Raw genomic sequence first — 21,306 nt, 5'->3', positions numbered from 1 at the left:
TATAGACGCCTTTAGAGGCATTGCTGTTGTCTATGTCCCATGAGGGCAGTTGTCTTAGGCATACTAAAGCAGTGTGGAACAACAAAGATCAAGAGAAAAGGAAAACATTTTAGTATTGTGGTAGTACAAAAAAATAAGTCAGATTGCAAATGCTTTATTCACTGAGTGATGAGTTCCTTTCAAATTGTCACCATGAGTGTAGCTTGTTGTGGAATATAGTTCTCTGATCTCCTCACACAGCTTGAGCATGTGAGGAAAATGCGTCTGTAAAAATACATAACAATCTTACCTACCACAGCTGTGTGACTGAGACAATAAAGAACCCTACATATTTTACCCAATTGGAAAAAGGATGGATGAGGTCAAATGTCACTTTGGTAGACACATGTTCCTTGAGTGCTGCATTTGTGGCTATTATCAACTCTTCTTTGTCAAACCTTCAGGGATAATTATGCTTAACTTGAGAGTGATCCCCATTGATTAGCAATGAGAGGTTAGGTCAAAGGTCGTATCATTACAAGTTGTTTCTCAATGCTAATCAGTGAATGTTTCACTGGGGCAACACATTATAGTCGATTTTGCAGCTCTATTTGCAGTTATTCTTTGTATTGACCTGACGTCACGTCCGGCTCATTTAATATGTGAGATCCGAAGTAGGGGTCAATCGAGTGTCTGTTTCAAAGCGTTCTGGGCAGCATTTTGCCTTTCCCGAAGAACGATGTTCAATGTTTGCATTTTGTTAAGCTGTTGGAACCTCACAATACGAAGGTCCTGGGTTCGATCCTGCGCTCGGGATCTTTCTGTGTAGAGTTTGAATGTTCTCCCCGTGACTGCGTGGGTTCCCTCCGGGTACTCCGGCTTCCTCCCACCTCCAAAGACATGCACCTGGGGATAGGTTGATTGGCAACACTAAATTGGCCCTAGTGTGTGAATGTGAGTGTGAATGTTGTCTGTCTATCTGTGTTGGCCCTGCGATGAAGTAGCGACTTGTCCAGGGTGTACCCCGCCTTCCACCCGATTGCAGCTGAGATAGGCTCCAGCACCCCCTGCGACCCCGAAAGAGATAAGCGGTAGTAAATGGATGGATGGATGGATGTTGGAACCGTTCAAATCGCGAAAAGTATACACGTTTCTTCAGAGTTCCTCGACAGGTAATCAAGAAGGGCAAGAGTGCAAGATTTTACGAAACGACGACGAAAAATGTATGAGTTTGCTTGCAGTGATCACTTTGTTCAAGGTTTGTTTGATATACTTATAATGTTTAGTATTTACCATGTGAATATTATCTTGATATTATTTGTATTTTATCTTGTGTCCAAATTCTTTAAACACATTGTTGCTACAAGTGTTTCGTAAAGCACCAACAAGGCAAGTTTAAATAAAAAGAAAGCAAATGTGAGCAAAACCTAAGAGTTAAGCTATCACTAAATGCATCAATCATGAATGAAACTTTCAGCGTATACACGATTGTTGTCATCTATATTTATAAATATAACAACAACAAGGCGACATGGGCCATAACTTACTCGCCCTATGTGGTTGCAGTGAGCTGTGATCACTTCCCCATCTTCTTTCGCAACCAGCCGGATTTTCAGTGGTGTCATTGATTATTTTCACGAGTGATTAACACAATGGAAAAATGAAAAACAGTGAATCAAGGCTATCGAGTGCTACTCGCAGTTTGTTTACAAGGACACTTCTACACAAGACACCAAAGTAAAATCATGATATGCAACCTTACCCAGGCAAAAACACTTCAAGATTTTATCCGGTAGAATCTAGATACAAATTTCCTTGACCAAGCCACACCAGTTGTTTGTATATTCTACATTTGTTTTGCCGTGCAGAATGACGTCTGGAGCACTCGATAGTTTGACATGTCTGGGAATGCGCCCAACGGATAATTCTTGAGATCACTCGACACATCTTTTTTTTGATAACGTATAGGGATAGATTCTATTGCATAGTTTGATTTTTGGCTCGTATCTGCTTTTAGTGGTCAGCTCGAGACCCATTGCATACTCAGATAGTTTGCACACTGTTTGCTGCCGATTCTGTTCATAACTTTTATGGACAGAATTTCTAGGCGCAGTCAAGGCATTGAGGGGATCCGGTTTGGTGGCTGCAGGATTAGGTCTCTGCTTTTTGCAGATGATGTGGTCCTGATGGCTTCATCTGGCCAGGATCTTCAGCTCTCGCTGGATCGGTTCGCAGCCGAGTGTGAAGCGACTGGGATGAGAATCAGCACCTCCAAGTCCGAGTCCATGGTTCTCGCCCGGAAAAGGGTGGAGTGCCATCTCCGGGTTGGGGAGGAGACCCTGCCCCAAGTGGAGGAGTTCAAGTACCTCGGAGTCTTGTTCACGAGTGAGGGAAAAGTGGATCGTGAGATCGACAGGCGGATCGGTGCGGCATCTTCAGTAATGCGGCCGCTGTATCGAGCCGTTGTGGTGAAGAAGGAGATGAGCCGGAAGGCAAAGCTCTCAATTTACCGGTCGATCTACGTTCCCATCCTCACCTATGGTCATGAGCTTTGGGTTATGACCGAAAGGACAAGATCACGGGTACAAACGGCCGAAATGAGTTTCCTCCGCCGGGTGGCAGGGCTCTCCCTTAGAGATAGGGTGAGAAGCTCTGTCATCCGGGGAGAGCTAAAAGTAAAGCCGCTGCTCCTCCACATCGAGAGGAGCCAGATGAGGTGGTTCGGGCATCTGGTCGGGATGCCACCCGATCGCCTCCCTCGGGAGTTGTTTAGGGCACGTCCAACCGGTAGGAGGCCACGGGAAAGACCCAGGACACGTTGGGAAGACTATGTCTCCCGGCTGGCCTGGGAACGCCTCGGGATCCCCCGGGAAGAGCTGGAGGAAGTGGCTGGGGAGAGGGAAGTTTGGGCTTCCCTGCTTAGGCTGCTGCCCCCGCGACCCGACCTCGGATAAGCGGAAGAAGATGGATGGATAGATGGATGTTTGCTGCACAGTTGCCAAATTTGTGCACCGGAAGTAAACATGTCCGAAAAAGCCACGTGACTAAATACAAAAAATAGAGCACACATATATATACTCACGTTTGACTAAAAATGTCATGCTGAGAGAAAAGTAAGGACTTACCAAACAGTGATGTAGTCATAGATTGGCTCTGTATTGATAATGGAGAAATTGATGTGTATGCCATAACCAGGCGGTACTCTGACAGTCCACATGCAGTCCTGGAAATGTGGGTATTCAGCCGGGTGTCCAGGGGAATAAATAGTGCCATTCATTGATGTTATATTCCCACCACACAAAGCTGGAAATATGGAAATAAGTATAATGCAAAAAATATATTTAGGTTATGTTTTGCAAATGCTAACAGTGTTAATAAAATAGGTTATTGGGCCATCACTGAGGAAATGAGTATAGTACAGCATCTGTGAGAATACAACTGCAGGGGGTGGCAGCTACTAGTTGCTGTGAATATAATGACAGAGTGGTTCTGACACTAAAACTCTTCTGTACTAAAGAGGGATTCAGTTGAATTTTTACTTTGAACTGGGACTAAAAGTCAAAACACTGCCTTGCAGCACATACAAGCATTATAAACACACAATGTGTGTGGTGTCTTACACAATGAAACAAAATTACAACTATTTACTCCCCTCTTAAAAACACCAAACTATGTTGTAAACCTTAAAAGTTACTTGTGTATGTCATGGCATCACTAAACAAGTGAAGGGGAAGTCATAATGTACCAACCCTGGGCAACATATGAGAATTCACCTTGAGTTTTACAAGAGACAGGCTTGATTGACCTGACAATAAAGACTTGCAAATGCTTCATATATCAACATAATGGGCTGTATCAGTTTATTGTGCCATAAACCAGTGCTATGTAGGTGGTTAAAGTGTGTCAGATGTCTTAGTGTGCATAAGAAAAAGCCAAGACGACAAACAATATGCGCTTGCAGTTGGTAACGGTGACAAAAATGGTGTTTAGAAAAGATGCTCGCCAGTCACCTTCACAGCGAGGTATGGGGTGATTCCAGTTTCTGCTGACTCCATGAAGACATGTGAGCGAAGGCTCCCCAAGCAAAGTATATCCAGGGAGACACTCAAATGTAATGGTCATCCCCACACTGTAGTCTTGGCCAATCACTTGGCCATTACGAAATGGGCGTGGATCCGGACACCTCTGGAGCTCATAGGCTGTAAAGGTTTGATGAAATGTAGTCATCAAGCAGATCATAGAATACCAAACAGAATTATCCAGGTCAGGGGTCTTCAACGTTTTTTCAGGCTAAGGACCTTCAAACTGATGGAGATATGGAGTCGGGACCCATTACTTATATATCCTGTACAAAATTGTGTTTTAATTTAAACCGGTCCTAAAGGTACCTTGTTATTGTGCAATACAAAAATAGTAAAATAATGCAGTATAGCGCCACTATTAGCTAGCTGGTAGCCAGTGCATTAATTACCACCAGGCAACTCGAGCGTTAATCGCAAGCTGGCAACCAGCTGGACAAATGTGTTCGAAAGAAACCTTGTTATTGTGAAAGATATTCAAAGAAAACAGTAGGCTATAGCGCAACTGTTAACTAGCCGGCAACTAGAGCGCTAATCGCTGGCTGGCAACTAGCATGCTAGAACCCTAAAACTAATATAGAACTGGATCTTATTATATATGCTGTATAAAATTTGGTCCTAAAAGTTTCTTGTTGTTGTTCAATACTAAGATATTCTAATACAAATAGAATAGTGCGGCTATTAGATAGATCACAACTAGCAGGGTAGTCGCTAGCTAGCAACTATAGCACTAATCACTAGCTATCTTAACTGCTAACATTAATATATTCATACAGTAATTATTCATTCACGTTTTTGTTAAAAAAAAAAGTATAATCAACCAAAGATTTCACAACTCCCCTGCAGTAACTCTGCGGAACCCCTAGGGGTCACGACCCCTTGTTGAAGAACTTTAATCTCTGTGTCTATTTGAGTAGATTTGAAGAAATTAACATTGAACTGAAAAAATATATATATTTTAAGATATTTTCTTCCAAGCTATGAGACTCTGATTAAGTTTTTGAACAAGTGGTTATGAATCTGGTCTATTACTGGAAATATTTTATTCCCCCTAACAGCTGAGGTTCCATTGAGCAATACACCCAACTCTGCAAGTGTGCTCAACAGGTGCCCACTGATTTAAAGGCAGGCATCACATTTAAAAAAAATGTGTTCATAGAAATAAAATATGTTTTAATATAATATTTTTACAACTACTTATACATTTAAAGGGAACCTATGATGAATTTTGTATTTTCTGACTTATAAATGTAGTTACAATGTTGGATGCTTGTGTTAAACCATGACAAAATGTCAAAGCATAAGATGTATGCAGTTTTAGATGCCTCTGTTGGTGGGGTTTTGCAGTCTGGCTACGATGCATCGCCACAGTGAGGTGGAAGTTCTTATTTGGACATTAAATCAAGCTCTCAGCCAGATTAGATCCGGTGTGCACGTGTACCTAATATTGCCACCTGGTGAATCTATACAATGTACTGTTGTCCCGATACCAATATTTTGGTACCGGTACCAAAATGATTTCGATACTTTTCGGTACTTTTCTAAATATAGGGGACCAAAAAAAATTGGATTATTGGCTGTATTTTAACAAAAATCTTACAGTATATAAAACACATGTTTCTTATTGCACGTTTGTCTCTAAATAAAATTGTGAACACACAAGACAACTTGTTTTTTATTAGTTAGTAAGCAAACAAAGGCTCCTAATTAGTCTGCTGACATATGCAGTAACATTTTGTGTCATTTATGTTATATTATTTTGTCAAAATTATTAAGGACAAATGGTAGAAAATGAATTATTAATCTACTTGTTCATTTACTGGTTACTGCTTACTTTCTCTTTTAACATGTGCTATCTACACTTCTGTTAAAATGTAATTATCATTTATTCTTCTGTTGTTTGGATACTTTACATTAGTTTTGGATGATACCACACATTTGGGTATCAATCCAATACCAAGTAGTTACAGAATCATACATTGGTCATATTCAAAGTCCTCATGTGTCCAGGGACAAATTTCCTGAGTTTATTAACATAATATACATTTAAAAAAAAACAAAAGAAGATGTTGTGATGCCAAAAAATATTCATGTAATCATAGTAGTATCAACTAGATACGCTCCCGTACTTGGTATCATTACAGTGGATGTTAGGTGTAGATCCACCAATGGTGTTTGTTTACATTTTGACGCCGGTGAGTTACGATGTGTAGTGAAGCATGTTTAGCTATTCCTCGTCCTGCAGGGATGATACTTGTAAGAAACTCACTTTATTTGTCGCCATGGAGGCGAGGATTAGTGATTTAGAAGTAGCTAAAACACTGCAGACTGCGAATGGACGTTCACTGCTAGCTAGCCAGCTATGTCTTAAAGCACCTCTTCCGGAGGGCGTTTCAGTGTTATAACTTCACCTTTATCGTTAGTATTTAAGCCAAAATGCGTCCGTTCTCCCTTTTCTGTCTACACACTGTGTCTGCTTGTAAGTACTCTGTGATTGTGCGCTGCCGAACATGCTCGTAAACCAGCAGAATGTGGTTCATGTACCATGAATTGATTAACGTGGACCCCGACTTAAACAAGTTGAAAAACGTATTAGGGTGTTACCATTTAGTGGTCAATTGTACAGAATATGTGAAGTGAAGTGAAGTGAAGTGAATTATATTTATATAGCACTTTTTCTCTATTGACTCAAAGCGCTTTACTTTATTTAAACCAGTGTGGGTGGCACTGGGAGCGGGTTGGTAAAGTGTCTTGCCCAAGGATACAACGGCAGTGACTAGGATGGCGGAAGCGGGGATCGAACCTGGAACCCTCAAGTTGCTGGCACGCCCACTCGACCAACCGAGCTATACCGCCCCATGTACTGTACTGTGCAATCTACTAATACAAGTTTCAATCAATCAATCAATCAATGACACGACGTGACCACGACAGAGGACCGGGGGGGTGGTGGAGCGGTAGTTTTTAGAGGCGATATAGTACCCAATATGATTCATTAGTATCGCGGTACTATACTAATACCGGTATACCGTACAACCCTAATACAATGTTTATCAAATTTATTTTCGACCGTGTCTGGAAAATAACTAGCGGGACAGTTTCAAGATAGATTGACAGTGCACATTTTCAAAATATAAAATTATGAAACATTTGGAGTGGGTGAAGCGTGGTTTTATTGCAATCTGGGAACACTTTCACAAATGACAGATTAAAAAAACAGATTGCAAAAGTGACTGTGGAGCATTTTTTTTGCAGAATTTACACCAAAACATATGCAATACACATTATCTACACTAGCGTTTCTGAACCATAGGGCAGGGGCCCGCTGTTGGGCCGCGAGCGCCTCTTAGAGGGCCGCCAAAAAAAAAATCAAATTCTCAGCTGTGGTCTGTATGGGCCGCAGCGGTACTCCGTTGTAATACACTTTTCTACCACTTGTGGCAGTAATCAGAAATCGACAGAGGACATTTAGAGCAGTGGTTCTTAACCTGGGTTTGATCGAACCCTAGGGGTTCGGTGAGTCGGCCTCAGGGGTTCGGCGGAGGTCGAAACACACCCGACTCATCGTGTAAATAAAAATTTCTCCCTATCGACGTATTGCGGATACGGCAACAGCAGAAGTCACACTGATTTGTAGGTGTGTAATTTGTTGTGAGTTTAGACACTGTGTTGGTTTTGTTCTTTGAACAAGGTGATGTTCATGCACGGTTCATTTTGTGCACCAGTAAAAAAACATGGTAACACTTTAGTATGGGGAACATATTCACCATTAATTAGTTGCCTATTAACATGCAAATTAGTAACATATTGGCTCTTAACTAGTCATTATTAAGTACTTATTAATGCCTTATTAAGGGCCTTATTATAACCCTAACCCTCTAACCCTGGCCCTAACCCTCTAACCCTAACCCTAACCAAATAACTCTAAATTAAGTCTTTGTTACTTAGAATATGTTCCCCATACTAAAGTGTTACCAAAAACATATAACTTTGTGTTGAATTTGAAAAAAAAAAACATTTTATTTTTCACTAAAGAAGGGTTCGGTGAATGTGCATATGAAACTAATGGGGTTCGGTACCTCCAACAAGGTTAAGAACCACTGATCTAGAGCTAAAGTCATACAGAAGTTATGACTGTAGTGGTGAATCTGTATTTTCATTTGTACTTAAATTTTATTGACAGTTTAATTAACAAACATAATAAATATTCATTCAGTTTATTTAATTTAGCACAACAATTGTATGTGAATTTATTTTTGGCAGCTATTTATGAGTCCCTTTTGAAAAGTTGGGCCCCAAGATCAAAAAGGCTAAGAACATCTGATCTAGGCCACAAATAAGTGTGTTATATATAGATTAAAATCATCATAGGTACCCGTTAACGTTAATAAACAAAGTCTCAGCATGCCAGTAAGTGCTGTGAAACATTTTCTTGTACTTTACACATCAACGAGACAATCTGTGTTGCTCACCTTGATAAACAATGTTAAAGCCAGGCTTGTTCTGTGAGTAGTCGCTGTGGAAAAAGAGAGTGGTCTCATGGGTGGTGCTGAACAGAGAGTTGGGTACCAGCGGGCCGCTGAACCGATCAATCACGGTTCCCGTCTCTAAGCTGCCGCTGCGCACTTCCAGATAGTCATGAACTGGCTCTGTGGAGAAGTTCAGAAACTGTAGATGGATCCCTGAAAAAGCAGAAAGTAGGTGTTAATGGGGGAAATAAAGAAAGACCATAGAATCAAAGGCTTTAAAAGTCAGTGCTCCTGACAACAGTTTGGCAACATCTGTCTGGGGATTTTGCAAATGTCCTATCAATGGAAAATATTGAAGAATAGTGGCAACTAAATCTTGTAAACACAATGTATCCCAAAACTGCTGCCAGTATCTTAAATTGAGAAAGCAGAACTGGGGTTATACATATATTACTTTGGCAATTTCATCTCACTATAGACTTAGACTTCCTTTTTATTGTCATTCAAATTTGAACTTTATCTGAGGTAAATAGCTCAATAAAATATTCTCAATTTTGGTTCTTGAAAAGTAACCCTTAAGGACATACAGGGGTTCTATCTCAAAGCCACGGTTATCTCCATGAAGCTAAAGGGACATATTCTGTATATTTATTCAAGAAATAAATAAATCTACTCTTTTTCAAGAACAATAAGGAAGAAAGAAGCACAATAAAGACAGTAGAGGAACAGTAGATGGGGGCTGGGGGAGAGTTGTCGGAGCAACAAACCAAAGCCAACAGGAAGCCGAACTCTCCAGTTACAGTCCAGGCTGCTCTGGTAATTCCCTGGAAAGCCCGGGCTGAGGATAACGCCACTGAAGTCTGTCATGAAGCCGCCACACTGAGCTGAGAAAGACCAACCAAGGAGAGAGAACATGTTACATCCCAGCAGAACGACTATGAGGTGTGGAGTAGTGGTTTCACATCTCACATTTCACACAGCACCCATGATTGTATATGTGCATGTGCACACGTTCACAAAACAACATAGAATCCCTCTTATCAGATAATTGTATATGTGACACCCTTTGCAAAGCATCTGGTGTAACAATTAGCTTTCCACAAAGTCAATGTTGCTGATTGTAAAACAAGCGTGATGCTGCCTCTATTACCACCAAAGCCAAAAAAATGGCAGGTCTGCTTTGTCCCCCTCATTCCTATTTAGTGCTGTTCACACAGAAAGGTGACATGGCAAAAAGTTGGCTTTACGCAGATCATGAAACAAAGGAAAACATGGCTGCTCTTAAGCTTGCTCAGCATTGTTTATCTCATCATTCACCACCTGCACCTCTTATATTCTTTTTCCCTTGTACGCTCACCCCCACTCATCCTCTCCCGGGGGTAGAGCCCCAGCTCTTACAGTACATAAACACCCAGGTGAGGACTGATTGCAACCACAAGAGGAATCGATTCACACCTGAAACTAAATCATCCTTCCTTTCCTTCGCCAACAGGCTATGTGGTAAATTGTTAGAAACATTGGGGGTATAATGTTGGTTCTTTAGGGACTATCAGCAAGAGCAGAAATATGTGGGAAAATACCATCATGGGATTTGATTAAAGTGTGGGTAGGGGACGCCTGTTTGACCTCGTAGGACCTAATTTACTAAGATCAAAACACCACACGGTTAACAGCGTGTACCTCTAGTGGGCGTGTTGCGTGTGATTTACCAAGACTGCGTGTGCAATTGAGAAGTGGTGCAGATCGCCTTATTTAAATGACGATTTTGCGTGTACTAAACGGGGTATCACCACGGAGGCACTCTCATTTACTGCACATTCATGTTATCATGCTCCTACCTGTGGCATTTGCCCTGTTTTAAAACATGCAGGAGACACGTACCACTTTTTAAGGGCATTTTAGAAGCAGTTTTGCAGTGCATCTACTATGACATCACTTTTTTTAATGTATTTTATTTTATTTTTTAACAAAGGTGCGTTAATTGGAGAGAGGCTGCACTTTCCTCCACTCAAGACGCAGAAAAATGCATACTTAAGTTATTTTTTTATATAAGAAATATTTTAATAATATACTGTATATTCTATGTGAAAAAACAAACGTCATTGGAAAAACAGTAAAGGACACAAAAAACGCATCAGTTGAATTTGTTTTAATCAGCACCTTAAGCCCTCTAGCAGCTATACAATTATAAAATATGCTGACGAATAGACGATATGTCTGATATTTTTCATTTGTGACCATATATATATATATATATATATATGGTCACAAATGAAAAATATTATATATATATATATATATATATATATATATATATATATATATATATATATATATACATATATATATATACTCCTCTCTGAGCTGCCACCTTAACGTGGTAGAGGAGTTTGCGTGTCCCAATGATCCTAGGAGCTATGTTGTCCGGGGGCTTCTATGCCCCCTGGTAGGGTCTCCCAAGGCAAACTGGTCCTAGGTGAGGGATCAGACAAAGAGCAGCTCGAAGATCTCTATGAGGAACACTGACAAGGAACCCAGATTTCCTTCGCCCGGACGCGGGTCACCGGGGCCCCCCTCTGGAGCCAGGCCCGGAGGTGGGCACAGCCCGAAGAGGCAACGTGGGTCCCCCCTCCAATGGGCTCACCACCCATAGCAGGGGTCATAGAGGTCGGGTGTGATGTGAGCTGGGCGGCAGCCGAAGACAGGGCACTTGGCGGTCCGATCCTCGGCTACAGAAGCTAGCTCTTGGGACGTGGAACGTCACCTCGCTGGGGGGGAAGGAGCCTGAGCTAGTGCGCGAGGTGGAGAAGTTTCGGCTAGATATAGTCGGACTCACTTCGACGCACAGCAAGGGCTCTGGAACCAGTTCTCTCGAGAGGGGCTGGACTCTCTTCTACTCTGGCGTTGCCGGCAGTGAGAGGCGACGGGCTGGGGTGGCAATTCTTGTTGCCCCCCGGCTCAGAGCCTGCACATTGGAGTTCAACCCGGTGGACGAGAGGGTAGCTTCCCTCCGCCTTCGGGTGGGGGGACGGGTCCTGACTGTGGTTTGCGCTTACGCGCCAAACCGCAGCTCAGAGTACCCACCCTTTTTGGATTCACTCGAGGGAGTACTTGAGAGTGCTCCCCCGGGTGATTCCCTCGTTCTACTGGGGGACTTCAATGCTCATGTTGGCAGCGACAGTGAAACCTGGAGAGGCGTGATTGGGAAGAATGGCTGCCCGGATCTGAACCCGAGCGGTGTTTTGTTATTGGACTTTTGTGCCCGTCACAGATTGTCCATAACGAACACCAAGTTCAAGCATTAGGGTGTCCATATGTGCACTTGGCACCAGGACACCCTAGGCCGCGGTTCCATGATCGACTTTGTAGTTGTGTCATCGGATTTGCGGCCTCATGTTTTGGACACTCGGGTGAAGAGAGGGGCGGAGCTTTCTACCGATCACCACCTGGTGGTGAGTTGGCTGCGATGGTGGGGGAGGATGCCGGACAGACCTGGCAGGCCCAAACGCATTGTGAGGGTTTGCTGGGAACGTCTGGCAGAGTCTCCTGTCAGAGAGAGTTTCAATTCCCACCTCCGGAAGAACTTTGAACATGTCACGAGGGAGGTGCTGGACATTGAGTCCGAATGGACCATGTTCCGCGCCTCTATTGTCGGGGCGGCTGATTGGAGCTGTGGCCGCAAGGTAGTTGGTGCCTGTCGTGGCGGTAATCCTAGAACCCGTTGGTGGACACCGGCGGTGAGGGATGCCGTCAAGCTGAAGAAGGAGTCCTATCGGGTTCTTTTGGCTCATAGGACTCCTGAGGCAGAGGACAGGTACCGACAGGCCAAGCGGTGTGCGGCTTCAGCGGTCGCGGAGGCAAAAATTCGGACATGGGAGGAGTTCGGGGAAGCCATGGAAAGCGACTTCCGGACGGCTTCGAAGCAATTCTGGACCACCATCCGCCGCCTCAGGAAGGGGAAGCAGTACACTATCAACACCATGTATGGCGAGGATGGTGTTCTGCTGACCTCGACTGCGGATGTTGTGGATCGGTGGAGGGAATACTTCGAAGACCTCCTCAATCCCACCAACACGTCTTCCTATGAGGAAGCAGTGCCTGGGGAGTCTATGGTGGGCTCTCCTATTTCTGGGGCTGAGGTTGCTGAGGTAGTTAAAAAGCTCCTCGGTGGCAAGGCCCCGGGGGTGGATGAGATCCGCCCGGAGTTCCTTAAGGCTCTGGATGCTGTGGGGCTGTCTTGGTTGACAAGACTCTGCAGCATCGCGTGGACATCGGGGGAGGTACCTCTGGATTGGCAGACCGGGGTGGTGGTTCCTCTCTTTAAGAAGGGGAACCAGAGGGTGTGTTCTAACTATCGTGGGATCACACTCCTCAGCCTTCCCGGTAAGGTCTATTCGGGTGTACTGGAGAGGAGGCTACGCCGGATAGTCGAACCTCGGATTCAGGAGGAACAGTGTGGTTTTCGTCCTGGTCGTGGAACTGTGGACCAGCTCTATACTCTCGGCAGGGTCCTTGAGGGTGCATGGGAGTTTGCCCAACCAGTCTACATGTGTTTTGTGGACTTGGAGAAGGCATTCGACCGTGTCCCTCGGGAAGTCCTGTGGGGAGTGCTCAGGGAGTATGGGGTATCGGACTGTCTGATTGTGGCAGTCCGCTCCCTGTATGCTCAGTGTCAGAGCTTGGTCCGCATTGCCGGCAGTAAGTCGGACACGTTTCCAGTGAGGGTTGGACTCCGCCAAGGCTGCCCTTTGTCACCGATTCTGTTCATAACTTTTATGGACAGAATTTCTAGGCGCAGTCAAGGCGTTGAGGGAATCTGGTTTGGTGGCTGCAGGATTAGGTCTCTGCTTTTTGCAGATGATGTGGTCCTGATGGCTTCATCTGGCCAGGATCTTCAGCTCTCGCTGGATTGGTTCGCAGCCGAGTGTGAAGCGACTGGGATGAGAATCAGCACCTCCAAGTCCGAGTCCATGGTTCTAGCCCGGAAAAGGGTGGAGTGCCAACTCCGGGTTGGGGAGGAGATCTTGCCCCAAGTGGAGGAGTTCAAGTACCTCGGAGTCTTGTTCACGAGTGAGGGAAGAGTGGATCGTGAGATCGACAGGCGGATCGGTGCGGCGTCTTCAGTAATGCGGACGCTGTATCGATCCGTTGTGGTGAAGAAGGAGCTGAGCCGGAAGGCAAAGCTCTCAATTTACCGGTCGATCTACGTTCCCATCCTCACCTATGGTCATGAGCTTTGGGTTATGACCGAAAGGACAAGATCACGGGTACAAGCGGCCGAAATGAGTTTCCTCCGCCGGGTGGCGGGGCTCTCCCTTAGAGATAGGGTGAGAAGCTCTGCCATCCGGGGGAAGCTCAAAGTAAAGCCGCTGCTCCTCCACATCGAGAGGAGCCAGATGAGGTGGTTCGGGCATCTGGTCGGGATGCCACCCGAGCGCCTCCCTAGGGAGGTGTTTAGGGCACGTCCGACCGGTAGGAGGCCGCGGGGAAGACCCAGGACACGTTGGGAAGACTATGTCTCCCGGCTGGCCTGGGAACGCCTCGGGGTCCCACAGGAAGAGCTGGACGAAATGGCTGGGGAGAGGGAAGTCTGGGCTTCCCTGCTTAGGCTGCTGCCCCTGCGACCCGACCTCGGATAAGCGGAAGAAGATGGATGGATGAATATATATATATATATATATATATATATATGTCAATAAAAGCTAAAATACATAAAGAAAAAAAGGATGATTTAAATAAGAACCTTGAGGAACACTACTAGTTTAACTAGAAGATACACATTTATGCATACACATTTATACATACACATAGATATATACATATACATATATACACATATATATATATATATATATATATATATATATATATATATAAATATATATATATACATATACATACACTTACATATATACATACACATATATATATATATATATATATATATGTATACATACATCTACACATCTTTTTCTTTTTTTCTTTATGTATTTTAGCTTTTATATATATATATATATATATATATATATATATATACATATATATATGAGCATAACACTCCTGATAAACATGGAAGACACAACAAACATTCTTTATGTATTTTAGCTTTTATTGACATGTATATATATATATATATATATATATATATATATATATATATATATATATATATATATACATCAATAAAAGCTATAATACAGAAAGAATGTTTGTTGTGTCTTCCATGTTTATGACATGTATATATATATATATATATATATATATATATACATCAATAAAAGCTATAATACAGAAAGAATGTTTGTCTACCAAGTTTTGAACTTAATCAAACAAAACTGAACAAAAATATGATGAGATGGTGAAATTTAAGGGAGAGGCAGTGAACTCATAATTCCCAAACTACAGGCCCACACACAGCGCTTCCCCTACCCTTTGCTTACTGTGAGGTGATTGGTTTCCCTAACACAATTACAAGTCTTTTGTGAGCCTGCACTTCAATTGTGTACAATACAACATAGCAAAATATGGACAAGAAACAATAAAGATCCATGTCTGATGCTGCAGTTCTGTTGGTGAGCAATATCAAATGACATACAAACGATATATCAGAAATACATTACCTAAACACAATGGCACGGGGTAATTCCACCTTCTGACAGGACCAGGCATGCACGTAATATATGTGTTACCCTGTTTGGAGAAACACACAAATGAAATACATGGTATAATTTAAACCAACAATGAATCACAAACATATGACTGTAGCATTTTTGGCAATAAACTGTTAATGGATGGGATTAGCTCATTGAGATACTAGGGCTGTAACAGTATTGCCTATATCGCAGAATTATGGTTTCAAAGTCTTCACAATAATGCCGTGACGTCAGAAGGTAACAAACGAAAACTTGGTGAGTGTAGTTTTTTTCTGCCGCTTTTAGTGTTGGCCGACTCTGAAAATGAACTACATCTCCCAGCTGCACCCAGAAACGATTTGAAGCCAGCGAAGCAAACATCAGTGGATGTTTACATTGTCACTTTAAAGACATCAACTGAAATGTATTTTTTCAAATTATTTGAGCATTGTGTTTGTGTTCAATTACAGTAAGTGTGTTCATCCTAAACATTCCTGCTACTTTATTTTACACATTGTGGCATCTTCTTTTTTATTGTTGGAGATATACCACAATAATATTGTACTGTTAATATCATGATAATGTCGTACCGTGAGATTTTTATACCGTTACAGCCCTTTGAGATACTGTGTATCTCAGTATTTTAGGTGGTATCAAGGCAAGTCAAAGGAGTGATATATTTACTATTAAATGTCAGCCTGGTTTGTCGTTGATTAAAAGTGAAACATTTTAAAAACAGGAGCATCACTGCACCACATAAAAACTAAATGTGGAAGTAATGGAAAACAACAACAAATATTCTAAGACTCCCATAACACTCCTGATAAACATAGAAGACACGCGCCACTGGCATGCAGCACTGAAAATACTTTATTGCCTTGATCTGAAAAAGGCAAATTACCTTTTTCAAATGTAATACAAGATGTTTAAATACATAATTTTCTACTAATTACAGTTCATTACCTTTCATGCAAAATCCTACAAAATTCCCTTGGGAACAGGCTAAGAAATATAGCAAGTCATAATAGCTAAATCCTCTGTATGATATCTGTGCTCCTTTTAATCCAGCCAAATGTCTGCAGAAGCCGTGCACACACACACACACACTTGAACTTGAAAAGCTTTGCCATACATATGCATTTGATTCTGCAATGGCCTCAAGTCTGTCTGTGGCATTTCGATGCTCAGCCTAAAGACGTGGCTGGCTGGTCCACAGAGAATGTAAAAAGCAACAAGCGCTCATACAGGGGGCCTGGGGGTGCAGGATTAGAGAGGCCACTGTTCACACAATCCATTGCCTGTGGCCTTAGAAGGTACCTACAGCTAAAAAGTCAACCGCTACGGCATCTTCTTGAGAGGATTTTGAGATGTTAAAACTGTTTTGTTACACACATGCAGACATACAAGGACACAGGCAAAGGTCACGTACTTGGAATTAAAGATGCACACATGAATACAAAAACAGTTTTTCGAAAAACATGCATTATTTTGCTGACACCACCAACAGTACAGTGAAAATTTGGCAGAAAAGAGTTGTGCTTTTGGCTATTTTCTGAAATTGTTACTCGAGGCAGTTGGGATATGATTCGCTTATCATAGTGAGCCGCATTGCCACTTTACTGACACTGAATATTTTCCCCTACCTGTAGCGAGAAGCCCTGATCGCACTTGAAGGAAACCATGTCGCCCACAGTGTAGCGGTCTCCCACTTTGTGGCCGTTAGTAGGGGGCAGCGGCTCTGGGCATGAATCCAAACCTATTGCTTAGGAAAGAGTCACAGCACACAAGTGTGGACAGCAATCATTCTTCTGCACAGTATATGATCCAACACCTGTTTAACCTGCTTGGCAAAAATAACATTTCGTAAACACCTGTGGAAGAAGCTGATTAAAACCAAATCATTTGAACGATGCCTCACCTAAATGTTCTTTTAACTACATAATAATTGAGCGTAATTTTTGCCCTCATCAAATTGTTCAAAACGTTAGTCCACTGATGGATATAATTGCAACAGTCTTCCAACTGTTGTGTGAAGCTGTTAAAGTAAAATTATAAAACAATTGTAGAAGAATTACGTGGCACAAGTATTGAGCGCCGATGGAAAAAAGTGATTACCCAACTACTTGCCAGGAGAGACCCACTACTTTGTATGAAAGGCTTAACAGTGATGTAGATCCCAGGTTTACACAAGTGTAGCATCCTTGGAAACATTTAGGATGGCGTTAATATTAAAAAACATTAAAATACAGACATAACTTTTTGTTAAAGATTTATCTTTTATCTTGTCCATCAATAAACCTCATCAGTAATTAAAAAAAGGTTTCATTAATTTACATAAAAACAGTCTAAAATGTTATGTTGTTGCTGGTATGCTGGTCTGGTTGTTTAGTGAAAAGTAGCTTTTAAAAAATATTTGACAAATATTCCTTGAATGTTCTCATTCATCCAGGTCATTATCATCTCAGGGCATTCGATCGATCGCAACTGGGCTGTTTGGTTTGTCTTGTTTGGTTTGTCTTGACAAATTATTTATTTGAGCATTTGTATTGAATGAACTGGAGAGATTGTTTATGTATTCTGATACTAACTGTGTGAGACTGACTATTCACGCATTTAGGGTTTGATCTACTAAGATCCAAATACTCTGTGCTAAGTATCGCATACAAACTATAGAATTGTGGATAGTGTTAGTTAGCATGTTGCAGGTGATCTACAAAGACTGTGCGTACAACTGACAACAAATGTAAAAGGCTTTTTGCGTATATACCGGCTGTTACCATGGAGACTCATTTATTTCCATATTTATGGCATCAAATGGTCCAACCAGTGGCGTTCTGCCATGTTGTTGAAACATAATATGTACCAATTCGAGGCTATATTGAGGTGCGGTCTAAACAATATAACCTATTTTTAGCACGCGAAAGGTGTGCTCTGGGAGGCCCTCTTGTGTGGTGATAGTGTGTCTGGATCCAGCTGCAAGAAAGTGTATATTGCAATATGTTTTCTTCATTTAAGAGATAATAATTATATATTTCCTATATGAAAAAAAGAACACCATTAAAAAAAAAAAAGCCAGCAGACACCAGAACAAATCAACTGTAAAGTCATCCAGCAGCTATAAAATTTGAAAATGATATTGCTGAATAGATACAGTGCATTCGAAAAGCATTCAAAACGCTTCACTTTTTCCACATTTTGTCATGTTACAGCCTTATTCCGATATTAAATCAATTCAGTTTTATCCTCAAAATAATGGTAATGTGATCTTTTTTTGGAGCTTTTAAAAAAAACAAAAAAAAAAAAACAAACAAACTATGAAATCACATGTACAAAAGTTTTTACAGCCTTTGTTCAATTGTATTCTTGATGTACCTTTGGCAGAAATTACAGCCTGAAGTCTTTTTGAATACGCCTATCTTTGGACAGTTTTGCCCATTTGTCTTTGTAGCACCTATTAAGCTCCATCAGGTGGGATGGGAAGTGTCCATGCCCAGCCATTTTCAGATCTCTCTAGAGAATTTCATCCGGATTCAAGTCTGGGCTCTGGCTGGGCAACTTAAGGACATTTACAGAGTTGTCCTGAAGCCATTCCTTTCATATCTTGGCTGTGTGCTTAGGATCGTTGTCCAGCTGAAAGATGAACGGTTGCCCCAGTCTGAGTTCAGGAGCACTCTGGAGGAAGTTTTCATTCTATATGTCTCTGTCATTGCATCTTTCCCTCTATCCTGACTAGTGTCCCAGTTATTGCCGCTGAAAAACTTCTACAAAGCATGATGCTGCCACCCCCATGTTTCACTCAAGGGATGGTATTTGCCAGGTGATGAGCGGTGCCTGGTTTCTTCCAAACATGATGCCTGGCATGCACACCAAAGAGTTCAATCTTTGTCTCATCACATCAGGGAATTTTGTTTCTCATGAGAGTCTTTCAGGTGCATTTTGGCAAACTTTTTTTTTTACTAAGAATTGGCTTCCGTCTGGCCACTCTACCATACAGGCCAGATTGGTGGATTGATGCAGAGATGGTTGCCTTATTGGAAGCTTCTCTTCTGTCCGCAGAGGAATGCTGGAGCTCTGACAGTTGGTAGAGCGGCCGTGCCAGCAACTTGAGGGTTCCAGGTTCGATCCCTGCTTCCACCAACCTAGTCACTGCCATTGTGTCCTTGGGCAAGACACTTTATCCACCTGCTCCCAGTGCCACTGACAGTGGTTTAAATGTAGCTTAAATATGTAGATAATGGGTTTCAGTCTGTAAAGTGCTTTAAGTCTCTAGAGAAAAGCAGTATATAAATATAATTCACTTTACTTCGTTGCCGTGATTGCTCAGTTAGACAGCAAGGCAGCTCTAGGAAGAGTCCTGGTGGTTCCAAACTTCTTTCATTTATGAATGATGGAAGCCACTGCGCTCATTGGGACCTTCAAGGCAGATATCTTTCTGTACCTTTCCTCGGATTTGTACCTTGGCACAACCCTGTCTCAGAGGTCTACAGACAATTCCTTCGACTTCATTCTTGGTTTGTGCTCTGCCATGCACTGTCTCAAGTGCAGGACCTAAACTATAGACAGGTGTGTGCCTTTCCAAATCACGTACGACCAACTGAATTTCCCCCAGGTGGTCTCCATTAAAGGGGAACATTATCACAATTTCAGAAGGGTTAAAACCATTAAAAATCAGCCACTTTCGCATCTTTGGGCCACTGGTGCAACTTGAATCTGTCCCTGTTCGTGTTGTTACACCCTCCGACAACACACCGACGAGGCATGATGTCTCCAAGATACGGAAAACAGTCGAAAAAACGGAAAATAACAGAGCTGATTTGACTCAGTGTTTGTAATGTGTTTGAGAAAATGGCGGATTGCTTCCCGATGTGACGTCATCGCTCCGAGAGCGAATAATAGAAAGGCATTTAATTCGCCAAAATTCACCCATTTAGAGTTCGGAAATCGGCTAAAAAAATATATGGTCTTTTTTCTGCAACATCAAGGTATACAGGTAAAAGCCAGTAAATTAGAATATTTTGAAAAACTTGATTTATTTCAGTAATTGCATTCAAAAGGTGTAACTTGTACATTATATTTATTCATTGCACACAGACTGATGCATTCAAATGTTTATTTCATTTAATTTTGATGATTTGAAGTGGCAACAAATGAAAATCCAAAATTCCGTGTGTCACAAAATTAGAATATTACTTAAGGCTAATACAAAAAAGGGATTTTTAGAAATGTTGGCCAACTGAAAAGTATGAAAATGAAAAATATGAGCATGTACAATACTCAATACTTGGTTGGAGCTCCTTTTGCCTCAATTACTGCGTTAATGCGGCGTGGCATGGAGTCGATGAGTTTCTGGCACTGCTCAGGTGTTATGAGAGCCCAGGTTGCTCTGATAGTGGCCTTCAACTCTTCTGCGTTTTTGGGTCTGGCATTCTGCATCTTCCTTTTCACAATACCCCACAGATTTTCTATGGGGCTAAGGTCAGGGGAGTTGGCGGGCCAATTTAGAACAGAAATACCATGGTCCGTAAACCAGGCACGGGTAGATTTTGCGCTGTGTGCAGGCGCCAAGTCCTGTTGGAACTTGAAATCTCCATCTCCATAGAGCAGGTCAGCAGCAGGAAGCATGAAGTGCTCTAAAACTTGCTGGTAGACGGCTGCGTTGACCCTGGATCTCAGGAAACAGAGTGGACCGACACCAGCAGATGACATGGCACCCCAAACCATCACCCAACCATGCAAATTTGGCATTTCCTTTGGAAATCGAGGTCCCAGAGTCTGGAGGAAGACAGGAGAGGCACAGGATCCACGTTGCCTGAAGTCTAGTGTAAAGTTTCCACCATCAGTGATGGTTTGGGGTGCCATGTCATCTGCTGGTGTCGGTCCACTCTGTTTCCTGAGATCCAGGGTCAACGCAGCCGTCTACCAGCAAGTTTTAGAGCACTTCATGCTTCCTGCTGCTGACCTGCTCTATGGAGATGGAGATTTCAAGTTCCAACAGGACTTGGCGCCTGCACACAGCGCAAAATCTACCCGTGCCTGGTTTACGGACCATGGTATTTCTGTTCTAAATTGGCCCGCCAACTCCCCTGACCTTAGCCCCATAGAAAATCTGTGAGGTATTGTGAAAAGGAAGATGCAGAATGCCAGACC

The 21,306-nt window shown here is 42.4% G+C and overlaps 1 protein-coding gene across 2 annotated transcripts in view; it reads right to left on the bottom strand.

Annotated features, from left to right (window-relative positions):
- Positions 1-21,306, bottom strand: part of LOC133597770 (CUB and sushi domain-containing protein 3-like) — a 589,433-nt gene that overhangs the window by 204,644 nt on the left and 363,483 nt on the right. For both annotated transcript variants that reach the window (XM_061950753.2, XM_061950761.2), the window contains exons 38-43: positions 16,803-16,921; positions 15,148-15,217; positions 9,295-9,411; positions 8,531-8,740; positions 3,990-4,178; positions 3,105-3,282 (exon numbers count right to left, since the gene is read on the bottom strand). In XM_061950753.2, the coding sequence (XP_061806737.1) occupies positions 3,105-3,282; positions 3,990-4,178; positions 8,531-8,740; positions 9,295-9,411; positions 15,148-15,217; positions 16,803-16,921 (883 nt within the window). The remainder of the gene's footprint in view (positions 1-3,104; positions 3,283-3,989; positions 4,179-8,530; positions 8,741-9,294; positions 9,412-15,147; positions 15,218-16,802; positions 16,922-21,306) is intronic.

This window comes from Nerophis lumbriciformis, linkage group LG04 (assembly GCF_033978685.3).
Source record: "Nerophis lumbriciformis linkage group LG04, RoL_Nlum_v2.1, whole genome shotgun sequence".
In the NCBI taxonomy this organism is placed as follows: Eukaryota; Metazoa; Chordata; class Actinopteri; order Syngnathiformes; family Syngnathidae; genus Nerophis; species Nerophis lumbriciformis.
This window is presented reverse-complemented; position numbering and strand designations above follow the sequence as displayed.